We start from the raw sequence: 14,427 nt of genomic DNA, 5'->3' as shown, positions 1-14,427 counted from the left end.
GCCGGAGAAAGAGCTCTTTTACGTATTTTCCCCGTGGCCTATGCTCAGGTGAAACCAAAGAGAATTGACCCCAAAGAATCCACAGAGAAAAGAATCCAAGGAAAACAAAAAACACTGCTTTGGTTTCAAGCAGCGTTCTCCTTACGACTCTCCACATACAGTATTAGTTTTTCCACGTATCTACTACCATAGGACTTTCAGGGACCCCCTGAAGAAGACTATCTTGTCGAAACGTGGACTGTGAGTCCTACGCTTTCAGTGGACTAGGTCCTTTAGGTTTTTATGTGGATCATTTTATCTTCATGTGGATCCCTTAATTGTACCTTTGGAACTTTGATATTTTCAATAAAGTCCATTTCAGGAACATCGTAACTCCACAGTGTTTTTTTTGGTTTTCCTATGCTCAGGTGAGTCATTCACAGGATTGCGAGGCATTTGGGATTAGTAGTCTTAGTGGTGCCCGATTGGCCCTGCAGGCTATTGTATGCAAACATAGTCTGTCTTCAGAGGGCCGAAGGCCTCAGATTGCCGATTCAAGAGGTCCTCGCTCAGGATCTAGTTTCTATACATAATCCAGAACATTTCAGATTTTCGGCATGGTTCTTGTATGGACGGCCCTGACAAGCAAGGAATATTTGGACGTGGTGGTCATCACTTTGCTCAGAGCTAAGAAACTGTCCACAGTAGCAGCCTATGCTAAGGTCTGGAAGTCCTTTTTAGTTCTGGTGCCCTGTGAAAGGGCCCATCCAAGCTCCAAATTCGATAGTCTTGGATTTTTTGCAGGAGGGACTTCAGAAGGGCCTGTTGGTCAGTTCATTGAAAGTGCAGGTAGTGGACCTTTCCTGTTTCCAAACACGGGGGAAATGAGATTCCCTGGCCTCTCACTAAGACATCACTCGGTTCATTGAAGGGGCTCTTTGATTTTGCCCCCCCTCCCTTTTCCTTCCTGAAATCTTAACACGATATTGCAGGGTCTCAGCAGTTTCCCATATGAGCCCTTACAGAAGACATTTCTTCTGGATCTTATTGTCAAGATGGTATTCTTGGTGGCAATTACGTCGGCAAGACGAGTCTCTGAATTGCAAGGTAGGATTGATTTGATGCCATCAGGAGGTTCGGCGGACACAGGTTGAGGATGTGATCCAGAGGGTTGTAGCACAGTGATTGTTTTTGCTAGGTCACCATGAGATTGTTGATCAAAGTGATTGAGGGTTTTGGTTCCAGGTTCTCTCATAGGGAGGGGATTGTTCTGGGTGTTTGCTGGATTTTGAGGTGTTGAATCAAGATTTGCGCGTATGCGATCAAATTTTTTTCTTAGAAGTAGATGAAGAGGGTTTCGTTGTCCAGATTAGTTTGTAGGTTTTTTTGGTTTCCTTGTGAGGTAGTGAGCAAGTTTTTTGTCAGTTTGAAGAGTTTCCTTGATCTATTTGGAGAAGTAACCCGTCAAAAGCGCACCGGACTTTGGCGTCGGCGTGCCAAAGTCCGGCACACTTTTGACAGTGTACCACAATCCTGCGGCGATATTTGCGCAGAGGACATATGCATGCTGACGCTTTGAAGCGTTCCCATTAGCACTGTGAGGGGGGTGGGAGGAACCCCTCCACTACATTTACAAGTCATCGCGCTCCCATTGGGGAGGTGTGGGGGGGACTAAACTGAAAACTCCCGAACAGCGAAAATGGAAAGGAGAATGGGAGTTTTCAGTGTACTGGGGGGGTTCCCCTTCAAACCCCCTCCCAATGAGAGCACGAAGACTTGTAAATGTAATGGGGGGGTTCCCACCCACCACCCTTCACAGCGCTAACAGGAACGTTTCAAAGCAGCAGAAGCGGCGGTGCACATATGTCCTGCGCACAAATGTCACCATGGGATTGTCGGCGTGCCAAAGTCCGGTGCGCTTTTGATGGTGTACCATTTGGAGCTTTCTACAGGAGATAAGTAAGGGGAGAAGTTGCGAGTGTTAGGTTTTATTTCCTAGGTTTTCATACAGGGTCTTGACTTGCGTGTGCCAATTTGATGTGGCTTCTTCGATGGGTGTCAGTTCGGATCCTGTCATGTCAGCTATTTTAAAGATACCAGATAATAGTTTTTATAGGTTGACTGAGTTAGAGTTGCGTATCTTCTTGGGTGGGGTTCTGTAGCTGAGTTCATGAGATGGAACACAATAAGGTGATGGTCGGACCAGGGTACTGGTTCGGAGATGTAGCATTGGATGTGAGGGTTGGCAGGTTGGTCTTTTTATGTTAAGACTAGGTCAAGGGTATAGCCCACTCTGTGGGTGGTTGAGGTAATGATCGAGTAGAAGCCTAGGTCTGATAGTATTGTTATGAAGACATCTGGTGCTCCGGTGATATTTGGGTATTTTGTAAAGTTGAAGTCAGCAAGGATGGTGAACCTACAGCAGCTCACAACAGGAGTTCCTACCCCTAAACCACCTGTATCTGTGGTGGGACCACGATTGACGTGGCTCCGACCTGTGGCATATGTCCTATTTTTTTTTACTTAACAAACTATGGTAATCCTAAACCTGCCCAAATGGCAGTTACAAACCAAACCACCTTACTGAGCAAGCTATCTGTTAGAAGCTGACTGAATTTAGTTTCGGATTTTGCATCAAAACTGACCTGAAATCTAGGTTCAGGTTTTTGGGAGAAATCCGAAAGTGTAGCCCTGCCCCTCTACTGCCACAAGCCAGCCTCCCCCACTCCCCAGACAAAAAGCACAGCCCCTTCCCCACCTGAGCTGACTCTTCTCTCTCCAAGCCTACCTTATAAAAGCCCTGGTGGTCTAGTGGTGTCCAAGACAAGAGCATCCCTAGTTTATGTTTATTAAGATTTGATACACCGCTCCAGCATTTTACAATTGAATAATGAAAGGAACTCCATTGAAGATAGGAAAGAGACAGAGACAAGATAGGTACAGTATGTCCCAACAAGTAATCAGTGAGGATAAAACCAAAGATTACCATAAAAATAAAATAAATTATAAATTAAAAAGATTAAACATTGATTAAATAAAAAATAAAATAAATTCCAGTCAGACAATAGGTCCTGATATTAGAAGTCCGCAGAAGCTTATGTCATGGATCCTTTTCTAAAATACCACCAAAAATGAGCATGACCCAACCTGGATATCTCAGTTCTGATCTATGTACCATCTGCAGCAGTTGACAGAGCATGTCCATCGGAATATCAAACTCTTTATTGTTAATGCCTTTAATAAGGGGAGACACAGAAAAACTGGAACTAATTCTGGAGAAGTAATTGTCTGGGTCATGGGCATTTCCATCAGGTATGTAAGCGCTTTCAAAGTACTGCACAGAACCTCCTCCAGGGGAACAGGAAACAAAATCTGTACTCGGAAAGCTGTTCCTGATCCGTTTTTCCATGCTAATAAAATGGTGGCCACAATTTCCCATGTCAGCCATTTTGGAATTGGGAATGGCCTGAGCAGCAACGACTTGCTCCTGTTCATATCACACCCATTTCCAAAATGGCAGCCACAACCTCAAGATTGCCATGGGACGTCATGGTCACTATTTTTTTAATGCAGTGGATGGAGGCAAGAACAATTCAGGATGCTCCTGCCCCAAAGATGCCACTAGACCAGGGGTGCCCAACGCGTCGATCGCGATCGACAGGTCGCTCGCTCAGGCGACCCCAGTCGATCGCAGAACGGGTTCCCTTCTTCCCTTCTCTTTTTTCCCCTCCTGACTGGCCCGCTCCTGAATTCTGCTGCTGCCTCCGCTGCTCAACATTTAAAAAAAAACAAACAAAAAAAGGCTTGGAGAACTTATGCTCCGGGGGCTAACATGTGCTTGTACCGGCTTCCCTCTGAAACCGGAAGTTATGTCCGGGGAGGGGGAGGGGGTAAGAAGGGAAGCCGGCACGCACATGTTAGAGCCCTGTTCGCGGGCTAAAGCGGGAGACAGGTCAGTGAAGCTTGCGATTTGCTCTTCTTGCTGCCAAGTCCTGCCTACTTTCTGTTTCCTCAAAGGCAGGACCCGGCAGCATTTTTCCCAAAATGTCGATCTTGGGCCGATCAGCCTTCCTCTTCCCGACCTCAATTGTGCCGTTGGAGAGGAAGTTCTGGCCAGCGGAACTTCCTCTCCGACGGCAAAATTGACGTCGGGGAGAGGAATGCTGGTGGGCCCGAAGCAAGGAGAGCTTGGCCGGCGGCGGGCGGCTTTGGGGGCCTGTTATCTGATGGCAGCGGCAGAAGCAGTGGCTTGTGGGTGGGCAGGGAGGGAGAAAGAGGGCAGGCAGGGAGACAGAAGGAAAGAAGAGAAACAGAAAAAAAGAATGGGGGCATGAAGAGAGAAAGAAAGAGAGGGCAAGGAGAGAAGAAGAAAACATTGGGGGGGGGGGGGAATGAGGTCAGGAAGAGAGGAAGCATACAGGCTAAAAGAAGGGAAGAAAGATTGGATGCACAGTCAGAAGAAGAAAGTGCAACCAGAGACTCATGAAATCACCAGAAAAGGTAGAAAAAATGATTTTATTTTAAATTTAGTGATCAAAATGTGTCTGAATTTATATCTGCTCTCTATATTTTACAATATGGTCCCCTTTTACTAAACCGCAATAGAGGTTTTTAGTGCAGGGAGCCTATGAGCGTCGAGAGCAGCGCTGGGCATTCAGCGCAGCTCCCTGCGCTAAAAACTGCTATCGTGGTTTAGTAAAAAGGGAGGGGGTGGGTATTTGTCTATTTTTGTATGGTTGTTACTGAGGTGACAGTGCATAGAGTCATCTCCTTTGACCTCTTTGAAAAAACCCCAGAATAGGAATGATAATTAACAATTGTATGCGTACAGTGTGCGTTGTGTTTTTTTTTTTTAATTTTATTGTTGGTAGATCATTTTGACTTGGTCATTTTAAAAGTAGCTCACAAGCCCAAAAAGTGTGGGCACCCCTGCACTAGACCATCAGAGCCTTTACAAGCTAGGTCCAGGAATGACAGTGTAGTAAGTGGCATGGCTGGGGGAGACATTTTTTCTGTCGGAGAGTGGGGAAAGCTGGCCTGTGGCAGCTGTGAGGCCATGGTTATGGATTTAGTTTCAGTTGGCCTCTACTGTCTGGGCTATTTTGGTCTTTATCTACCATTATTTGCTGTGTTAGTATGTCAGAAAATGTGGAGCAGCTGGAGATGTGCACTTGTTATTGTGTCCCATTTTGGCATTTTGTGCAGTAACATGACAGTCTTTTCCATCCCATTTAGGTTTGGAATACCGGCTTCGGGAGGTATGCAGGGATTTGTTGGGTCCAGTGCATCATTCAGCTGAAAGTCAGTGGGAATCGAGAGTACTGGTAAGCAGAGGACTTTACCCAGCTCTACAGCATGGTAAAAACCCTCTCAATAAGCCCTGTGTATTAGCTTGGAAATTTCCCAGTGCTTGGTACACCATTTCAGTTTGGATGGTTCACATGCACACCCTACCCTCCCTCCTACACACAGCTTCTATATGTCATGCACTGTAGCACAGGGAATAGCTATGTAAGACTGTGGGAGAAGGAAGTTCTGCGCAATATGAAACCATGCTATGAGGTTCACTGACGAGGAAAGAGAAACAACCCGCCCTCTCCTTTTTTTTCTGCTTTTCTCTACTGATGGCTGATGTAACCTCACCAAAAAGCATATATAGGCAAGATACACACACATTATTCACTGATTAGGAGAAAAGACCTCAGTGGCTCGAGATGTCTCCAGTCGGAGGCTTAACGTGCCTTACAATCAGCTCACCATCATTGGTCTAAAAACCTAGTTACACAATATTGCTACATTCATACATAGTACTAATTATTTTAATATATTAAATTTTATTTTTGCACTCAAGCTATCTAGGCAGAGTATCATGGCACTTAACTCATGGCTCTACAGAACCATTTGTTTTGCCAAAACCAGCTTCTTCAGCAGCCATAAACGCTTCATCATTGTAATTTTCAACCTACAAAAGACCCAATAAGATGGTGACCTGGACACAACACAAGCTAGTTCCCTATTACCCTACCCCAATCTACTGTCCTATCATAATTTGTAGTTCCTTTTTACCCCACTTTTTTTTATATTTCACTATCTATTCTATTGTCATTAATTGTAAACCACTCAGAAGTATTTCTATGGGTGGTATATCAAACACTCATAAACTTGGAATAATCATTGCTACCTGGTGTTTACAGCATCTAGACATCATTTTCTATATTGCCTACCATTTCACTTTAAACATGGTGATTTTGGCCGGTTGGGGATTAACTTTCCACAAAATGAAATTTTCAGGAAATCAGGATGCCAACTCACCTTGCAGCCAATAAATGCCCTTCTCGATCTCACATGACATTCAAACTCTTAAGCACATCTACTTTACCCAAATCAACACCCACAGATATAACCGCACAACATAAATCATAAAATGAAATGAAACGTGATTTAAAACTGTGGCCAAAAGATTCTCTGATTACTAACACAACATTTGGTATGACATACTTTGATATTTGTAATATGAAGTACATAACACATTTGCTAACACTGGGCTTCTGTTGTTCTCTTTATTTGGTATTTTTGACCATGACCACACAAAAAAAAATATATAGAAGATCATTATACTCCCTCTCAGCCTGAAATCCATAGCTGCTTATGGAGGGCATTCATCTACTGTCTGAAAAATTCCTTCCCTTGATGAGGCAGAAAGGGAACACAGACTTTTAGTTACACAAAGAGCAGATATTCCCCAGGGCATGAGGCGGTGAGATTAGAAAAAGCACACCCATTTGTTGCATTTTAAAATATCTGCATTTATTTTACCCACAGATAAAGCAGACATACAGCAAGTTTGAAAGTGAGAATACCTGCCTCCTTTCTCTTTGAAAGCCTGGAGTTAAAAAGCATTTGTAGTCTTTGACCCAGTGTGGCCAGTTTGAAAATTGCCCTTATAGGTTAATTTTAAACAGGCACCTATTCTGCAAAGACACCACCAGGTGTCCACTTGCCTTATGTTATAAAATAGACTGATGCAATGAACCCAAATAGCACACAAATAGTTCCACACAAATTTTCATCTGCTCTGAAGGTGTAATATGTATACTCTGTGCATGCAGAAGGCATATTTCATAAAATACATATGTACATCACAAATGTGGCCCAGCCCTGCTCAAGGCCTTGGTGGTGTAGAGGTATCTGGGGCAACAGCATCCCTAATTGCTCCTGACTCCTTCCTCTATGCTGAAAAAATGGTGATCACAATTTCCAGTGAAGAGCACTCAGCTGCAGTCTAACATAGTCCTCCTGTATTCCCCCTACCCACAAAAATATAACAAAATAAGTACATCCCAACCCTCCCCCATCCTAACTTTCCTTTATAGTCTCTGATTCCGTGATGTTATACTCCTAGGAATGCCTACATGCAGAAACATAAAAGCAAACAAACCACAGTGGAGAAATTCAGTAATGTTGGTGTGCAACTTTATTCTTCAATCATAGAAATCTGTGCGATGGCTCAACACGCACATTTTTTGGCCAATATGGCCTGCTCCTCTGTGGTTTTCATTGCCTGAAAAAACACATAGGAGCAGCTTGTCAACTAATTCTGGTTGGATGATGAATTTCCAGTGATTTATTTCAAAAGTAAATGAGGACATGCTTTGTGGAGCCTGCTGGAGGAGAAAGGCTCCTGAGGCATGCCATATTGGCTGAAACACGTGCGTGTCGAGCCACCGCACAGATTTCCATGATTGAAGAGTACAGTTGTACACCAACATTGCTGAATTTCTCCACTGTGCTTTGTTTGCTTCTGCTTGGATTGTGGAGATTTTTCCGTTTTTTTTGACTGTGTTGGTCTGAAACATAAAAGCAAGCACACTTGTGTACCTCTTTTTATTTATTTATTAGGATTAATTTGCCACCTTTTTGAATAATTTCACTCAAGGCGGTGTACAGCAAGACTAAGCTGGATATAGACAATTACAACAATAAAATATTCAAATTAGTTCATATTATGGCATAGTATGGTACTGAAAATGCCAATGCAATACATATTAAAATATCTTAATAGACTGCATAGGGAGGTGCAGCATAGACAGATTAGAACAAGAGTTAGAAAATAAGGGTGATTTAATTTAAGGATAAATTGCACTTTAGAAGGACTAGATAAGCAAGTCTTGATAAATGAACACAAACTTGCCCAGAAATAGCTAAGAAGAAAAAAACTTAAATTTTTTTTTTTAATTGAATCAGGTTGGGCAGACTGGATAGACTATTCGGGTTTTTATCTGCCGTCATCTACTATGTTACTATGTGTTTAATTTAGCAGTGTTTACTGTGGCCAATTATATGAACATCCACTTTTTAATTCCATTTTCTAAATAACTACTATGCCTACATGCAGTTTTCTCAGATCCAGTTTTTATGTAAAAAGCTTTATAAAATTGACCCATACAAGTCCAGTTAATGATTGCAATGAGAGATGCCAGTTCTGACTTGGTAGTACCATGCTTTAGTTGCTAGCTATTGAATGTGGCATCCTAGTATATTATAGCTCTATATCTGTGATATGCCTGTGAGCTACAGCTGTGGACTTTGACCAGCTTTAAATTATTTTTTTTAAAAATGTTTTTGCCCATTCTGGTTTTTTTACCCCTAATTTTGCTCTGTGTGCCTGCACAGGGCTTGCGGAAACGAGAGCTTCTGAAAGAACTGCTTCCTGTTATTGGGCAGAATCTGCGCTTCCAGCGTCTCTTCACTGAGTACCAAGAGCAGCTGGACATCATGCGTGACAAGTAGTTTGAGTGACTTTGCTTTGGCTGTCACAGAAGAGACTGCTGAGCAGTACTAATCTCAGAGAGCCTCATCACAGCACAAGGCTGCTGGAGGGACCCAAAGAGCCGTGGCCAGGTTCACTTATTTGCTTTCGTTTGGAAGAAGCTGAAGAAAGTAAAATTAAAAGGAATTACTTGGAGCTACGGGGGCAGAAAAGGGAGCAGACAGTCTGACTCCGACGGTGGTGGACATGCCTCCATGGAAGTCCATCCAGGTTTGTGATGACACTGTGCTGTTGACGATAGACTTGAAGGGGTAGGTTTGGGGAGGGTTAGGCTTAAGGTCCTGTGAATGAAAAGCACAGCAAAAGTACAGCACTAAACCGCGTTACAGGGCACCTGCCACTTGTTAATGAGGCTTCTGAACCAGATGTGTGAGCCACATTCAGAATTCCTCTAATCTTAGGAAGGATTTACAGAGCCAGCAGACTATGACCTGTGAAAGAGGAGGCGGAGTCTGTCCTAACATACAGACTATTTTTGTACTAGAATTTGCTAACTTGTAAAATGGTGATTTTCTTTGCCCAATAATTGGGGATTCACCTACAGGGCCATTAATGTATGAAGCAACTGACCTCTAATTATGACAGTTTTTGTTTGCTAAATAATTGTAACAAAGCTGAATCTGTCCACATTCAGTTTTTAATTTTTAAATGTTTGTAAAAGAGACCATTTCCCCCATTCTTTTTCTAAATAAGAATAAAGACACACTGCGTTGATACAGAGGAGTTCAGGGTCTGCTTGTTCATGTATCGAGCCTTGGAGGATCCTGTTATAGGCTGGGCTTTTTTTGCTCTTAGCTTTGAAGTAAATGAAGAATTAGTTACAGTGCAAATGTCAAGTAAGGAATTCAAATAAATGGACTTCAGCTTTTTTTGGGGGGAGGGGAAAGGGGGTTGGTAATCAAACTACATTTGATTCTTATTTTACATTGTTTCTAAATTCTAAGGGGTTCATGAATTCAAAGCAATTTAAACCAGTTAGAACTGCCTCCTGGCCAGTTAAATCAGCTGCTCAGAACTAACAAGTCATTTTCTGCGGCACTTAACTAGTTACTGCTGTTGCAAAACTGACTATTTGGGGGATATTCTGAGAGTGGAATCGGCTTTTGACTGGTTAAGAGTCAATATTCAGCACTTAACTGGCCAAGGTAGAACTGCATAAAAAGTCCAATATTTGGGGCCATTTTACTAGGCTGCGCTAAAAAGTGGCCTGTGCCATTACCAGAGTGAGTCATTCCTGCACACTGAAACCACTTTTGGCATGGCAAAATAAAATGGCCCCATTTTCCATTATTCCCATTAATGGCTACACGTTAATTTCCCCATTAGCATGTGAGCATTTACTAACACCTATTTTCTAAGCAGTAAGGGCTCGTGGACTAACCACACACAAATCAGTTAGTACGTACTGATGTAACTGTACTGATTAATACAGTACATGCCCGCTCTCTGCCCCCAGCCCTAAAATAATTTTTTTTTTAGCATGTTGGAAGTGTGCACCAGTCCCCAAATGACTGTGGGGACCAGAGTGGGCCCTGTGCTAGTGATTTTAAACCCGCAATAAGCATGAGTTAGTGCTTACTGCAGCTTAGTAAAAGTGCTTCTTTATGTGGTGCCCCCATAGCTGGTTAAGTGCTGAATTTCACACTTAACTAACTATGGTGTAGTCAGCTCCAGAAACCTAGAAATTCAATGCTTGAAGCCCTGGCATGGCCTAGTATTGAAATTCACGGTATAACACTAGTGGCAGTCAGCAAAACACTGAGCACTGCTGGCTACATATCAACCCCTAAGTTTTTTAAGCAAGTAGATTATTGTACTAGCAGAAAATTCAGCAGGAAGGAAGAATACCACCTTGGTTAGCAGATGGTGGTTAAGGGATTTTTATCCGAACTTGTACTGTGCAAGCTAGATATTACTACTGTTTGGATTCCTGCCAGGTACTCGGCTAGATGGACCATTGGTCAGACCTTGTATGGCTATTCTTATGTTCTGTTTTTATATTAATAGGTTAAAATACAGAATTTTGGTTATGATGAAATGAAATAATCTTGAGTTTTAAAATTACTGTAGTTTATTTTGGGATTGATGTGTGCCATCTGGCTGCTGCTCTTTGCATCTTCTACTAGATTCTTCATAAGCAGCTCTCTAACAAGGACTTGGTTAGAGACCTGGTCCTTCTATCAGGAAATAAGAGTCAGAGGTTATTCTATATATTTTTAACTGATAAATTTTATTGCAAAATAGACCACAAATACAAGCAAGAAATGTTATACTATTTCCAACTTACAAATATTGGATCGGGGCACGTGGGTTCTTCAATGCGCCCAATCCAGTGAAAAGCATTCGGTTACAGTCTAACATAGTCCTCCTGTATTCCCCCAGCCAACAAAAAAAATAACAAAATAAGTACATCCCCACCCTAACTTTCCCTTATATTCCCTGATGTTGTAATCCACTGCTCAAACCTCCTCTAGATGATTGTATTTATGATGGTGTCAATGATACAGAGTGAATTTATACATATCATACCCTGCTCAACTTATCAACTACTAGTGCCCAGTTGGGCATTACAGTCTGTTTCCAACTCACTGCCAGTACCATTGTAGCAACAGTAAATAATAATTTACAAAAAGCTCAGTTCATCCTTCTCCAAATCAGGCCCATAATAAATCAACAAAGCACTTTCCCAGGTGCACAAAACTTCCCTGCCCAAGATGGACGAGAGCATTCCACACCCAGAATCCTGTATCAGGTCACATTCCCACCACATAAGCAGATAAGTCTCTGGCTGCTCACAACCTCGCCAACAGCTCCTATCTTGCACACCCTTCATTTTTGTCAGGTGAAGTGGGGGTATCGTATCAGTGTAAAAGCACCTTATATCCATTCTCCACAATCACCACAGTCATACCTAAGGATGCCACTCTCCGCCACACCCGCTCCCATTCCACCACATCCAATTTCTGCCCCAAATACTCTTCCCAAAGCTACCATGTACTTCAAAGACTTTCCTCTCCTAGTCTTTAAACATGCAGAAATCACCTCTGCCTAGTCCCCCGTAACAATGGGAATGTGTCAAGTAGCTCCCATTCACCTTTATACACCCCAGCAGATTAGTATATAAAATCTGAATCACTCTTGCATTTGGATTCCCAATTCAATGATTTCCAAAACCTGAAACATAAAAGGCCAGGAGACCCGTTCAGATGCCTTTCCAACATCCATAGACAAAACCTGTCCTACTTCAACCTGCACCCCTATTCATCAAGTTCACTATCCTCCTAATATTGCCCCCAACCTGTCTACCCATGATGAACCCTGATTGGTCCAGATGAACAAGCTAAGGTACCCAGCTCATCAGCCTGTCAGCCAATATTCTCGTAAAGATTTTTGTGTCTACTCCCAACAAAGAGATGGGTCAATAAGAAGCACAATGTAAGGGATCTTTTCCCTCCTTTGGAATAACAGTCACTCCTGCTAGTCACATAAAAAAGGGCAATTGGACCCCTGCCCATAGTGAATTAAGATGCAAAAGAAGAGGCAGAAGCAGATCTCCAAAACACATATAGAACTTAACCGTGAAGCTTTCGAGTATATCTTATCAGCTCAGCGGTCTTTTGTTTGCTTTTAGTAATTAATCCACAATCCTGCTCATAGGCAGTGGCGTAAAAAACAAAAGGAATTGACCCCAAAATACCCACAAAGAAGAAAATCCAGAGAAAATAAAAAAATTCTGGAGTGACGATGTTCCTAAATGGACTTTATTTGAAAGTGTCAAAGTTCCAAAGGTACACTGAAATCATCTACATAAAATAATTTCATCCACATAAAAATAAATCATCCACATAAAATCCTTAAAGGACCTAGTCCGTTAGGGATACAGGATCCAACACGGTCTGTGTTTCGACAAAAAGTCTTCTTCAGGGGTTCCTGGGGGTCCTATAAAGGTGAATACATGGGAAACAATTGTGTGGTGAGCCAGACAATTGTTTCCCACGTATTCACCTTTATAGGACCCCCAGGGACCCCTGAAAAAGACTTTTTGTCGAAACGCGGACTGTGTTGGGTCCTGTATCCCTAGCAGACTAGGTCCTTTAAGGATTTTATGTGGATGATTTATTTTTATGTGGATGATTTCAGTGTACCTTTGGAACTTTGACACTTTCAAATAAAGTCCATTTAGGAACATCGTCACTCCACAGAGTTTTTTTGGTTTTCATAGGCAGTGGCGTACCAAGGGGGGGGAGGGTCCGCCCCGGATGCACGTTCCAAGGGGGTACACAGCCGGCTGGATCCGGAACCTCCCGCTCTGCTCCAAACGGCACCTCAGCGTGGCTGCCGTACTTGTAACAGAGCAGAGTCGGCAACTGCGCTGAAGTGAACGTAGGTCCCACGATGACTGCGCCGTCTACCGCCTCTGTTCCAGAAGAGGTAAGTGACGTAGGGGGGGGGTGGACCAGCAGCCGCAGTCATCACGGGATCTTGCCGCAACTCTCTGCGTCTGCCAGCCCAGCCCCCTCCAATGTCACTTACCTCTTCCATCCGGAGCAGAAGCAGTCATCGCGGGACCTTGCTGATTTGGGATAGAGAAAGAAAGGAGCATAGTAGGGTGGTAAAGGGAGAGAAAGGAGGTCAGGGTGTAGAGGGTGAAAAAGGGGGGTCAGGGTGGTATGGAATCATGGTGGTATGGAAACATGGTGAAGGGTGAGAAAGGGGTCAGGGTGTTATGGAAGGGTGTGGAGGGTGAGAAAGGGGGGTCAGGGTGGTATGGAATCATGGTGAAGGGTGAGAAAGGGGGTCAGGGTGGTATGGAAGGGTGTGGAGGGAGAGAAAGGGGCAGATGCTGATGGAATTGCGGGGAAAGAGACATAAGGGGGAAGGATACTGCATGGAATTGGGTTGGAGGGACAGAAAGGGGGCAGATGCTGATGGAAGTGGGGGGAAGGGAGAGGAGAGAGTGAAATGCCAGACCATGTGGGTGTGGGAGAGGGAAGGGAAGAAGAGGAGAGGAGAGATGCCAGACCATTGGAGGAGGGAAGGGAAGAAGATGGATGCCAGACTAATGGGGTGAAGGGAAAAATAAATGGAAGGGGGGATGCATAAAGTTTTTAGAACGGGAATAGAAAGGGAGAAGATGCCATATAGAAGGGGCAGAGAGAGGGTAGACAATGGATGAAAGGAAGAGAGTGACAAAAAGATGAGGAAAGCAGAAACCAGAGAAGACAAGGTAGAAAAAAATTCTATATTTATTTATTTTTTGCTTTAGGTGAGATGTATTGCTGTTTCTGAGATGTTGCATTGTATGCAGAGTCCAGCTTCTTGGTGCTTCAGTTTAACCTTTACGTATTTTTATTCTATCTCCCCATTTACAAAACTGTAGAGTGTTTTTAGCGTTGGCATCTGAGCTGTTACCACCGTGGCTAAAACCCACACTACAGTTTTGTAAAAGGGGGAGGGGTTAGTTTGTGATTACATACTAGGCGAAGGTGTTTTCTGTGTTCAAAAAGACATGGTTTTCTGTTAGGATTGACTGTGTAGGATTGATCTGTACTAGTCTGGCTTGTTTAGTTTTACAATGAGTGTATTGATGTTGTACTGCTCACTGCAGTATGAAAGAT

General features: G+C 43.2%; 1 protein-coding gene across 3 annotated transcripts in view; it reads left to right on the top strand.

Annotated features, from left to right (window-relative positions):
• LOC117364668 (protein HIRA) overlaps window positions 1-14,427 on the top strand; it is a 111,607-nt gene that overhangs the window by 87,441 nt on the left and 9,739 nt on the right. For 2 of the 3 annotated variants that reach the window (XM_033954121.1, XM_033954122.1), the window contains exons 24-25: window positions 5,215-5,303; window positions 8,653-9,525. In XM_033954121.1, coding sequence (XP_033810012.1) covers window positions 5,215-5,303; window positions 8,653-8,769 — 206 coding nt within the window. In that variant the 3' untranslated portion in view covers window positions 8,770-9,525. Of the gene's footprint in view, window positions 1-5,214; window positions 5,304-8,652; window positions 9,526-14,427 lie in introns of those variants that run through there. The other variant, XR_004540293.1, reaches the window with a different exon arrangement.

This window comes from Geotrypetes seraphini, chromosome 8 (genome assembly GCF_902459505.1).
Source record: "Geotrypetes seraphini chromosome 8, aGeoSer1.1, whole genome shotgun sequence".
Taxonomy (NCBI): domain Eukaryota; kingdom Metazoa; phylum Chordata; class Amphibia; order Gymnophiona; family Dermophiidae; genus Geotrypetes; species Geotrypetes seraphini.
Note: the sequence above shows the minus strand (reverse complement) of the source record. Positions and strands in the feature narration are given on the sequence as shown.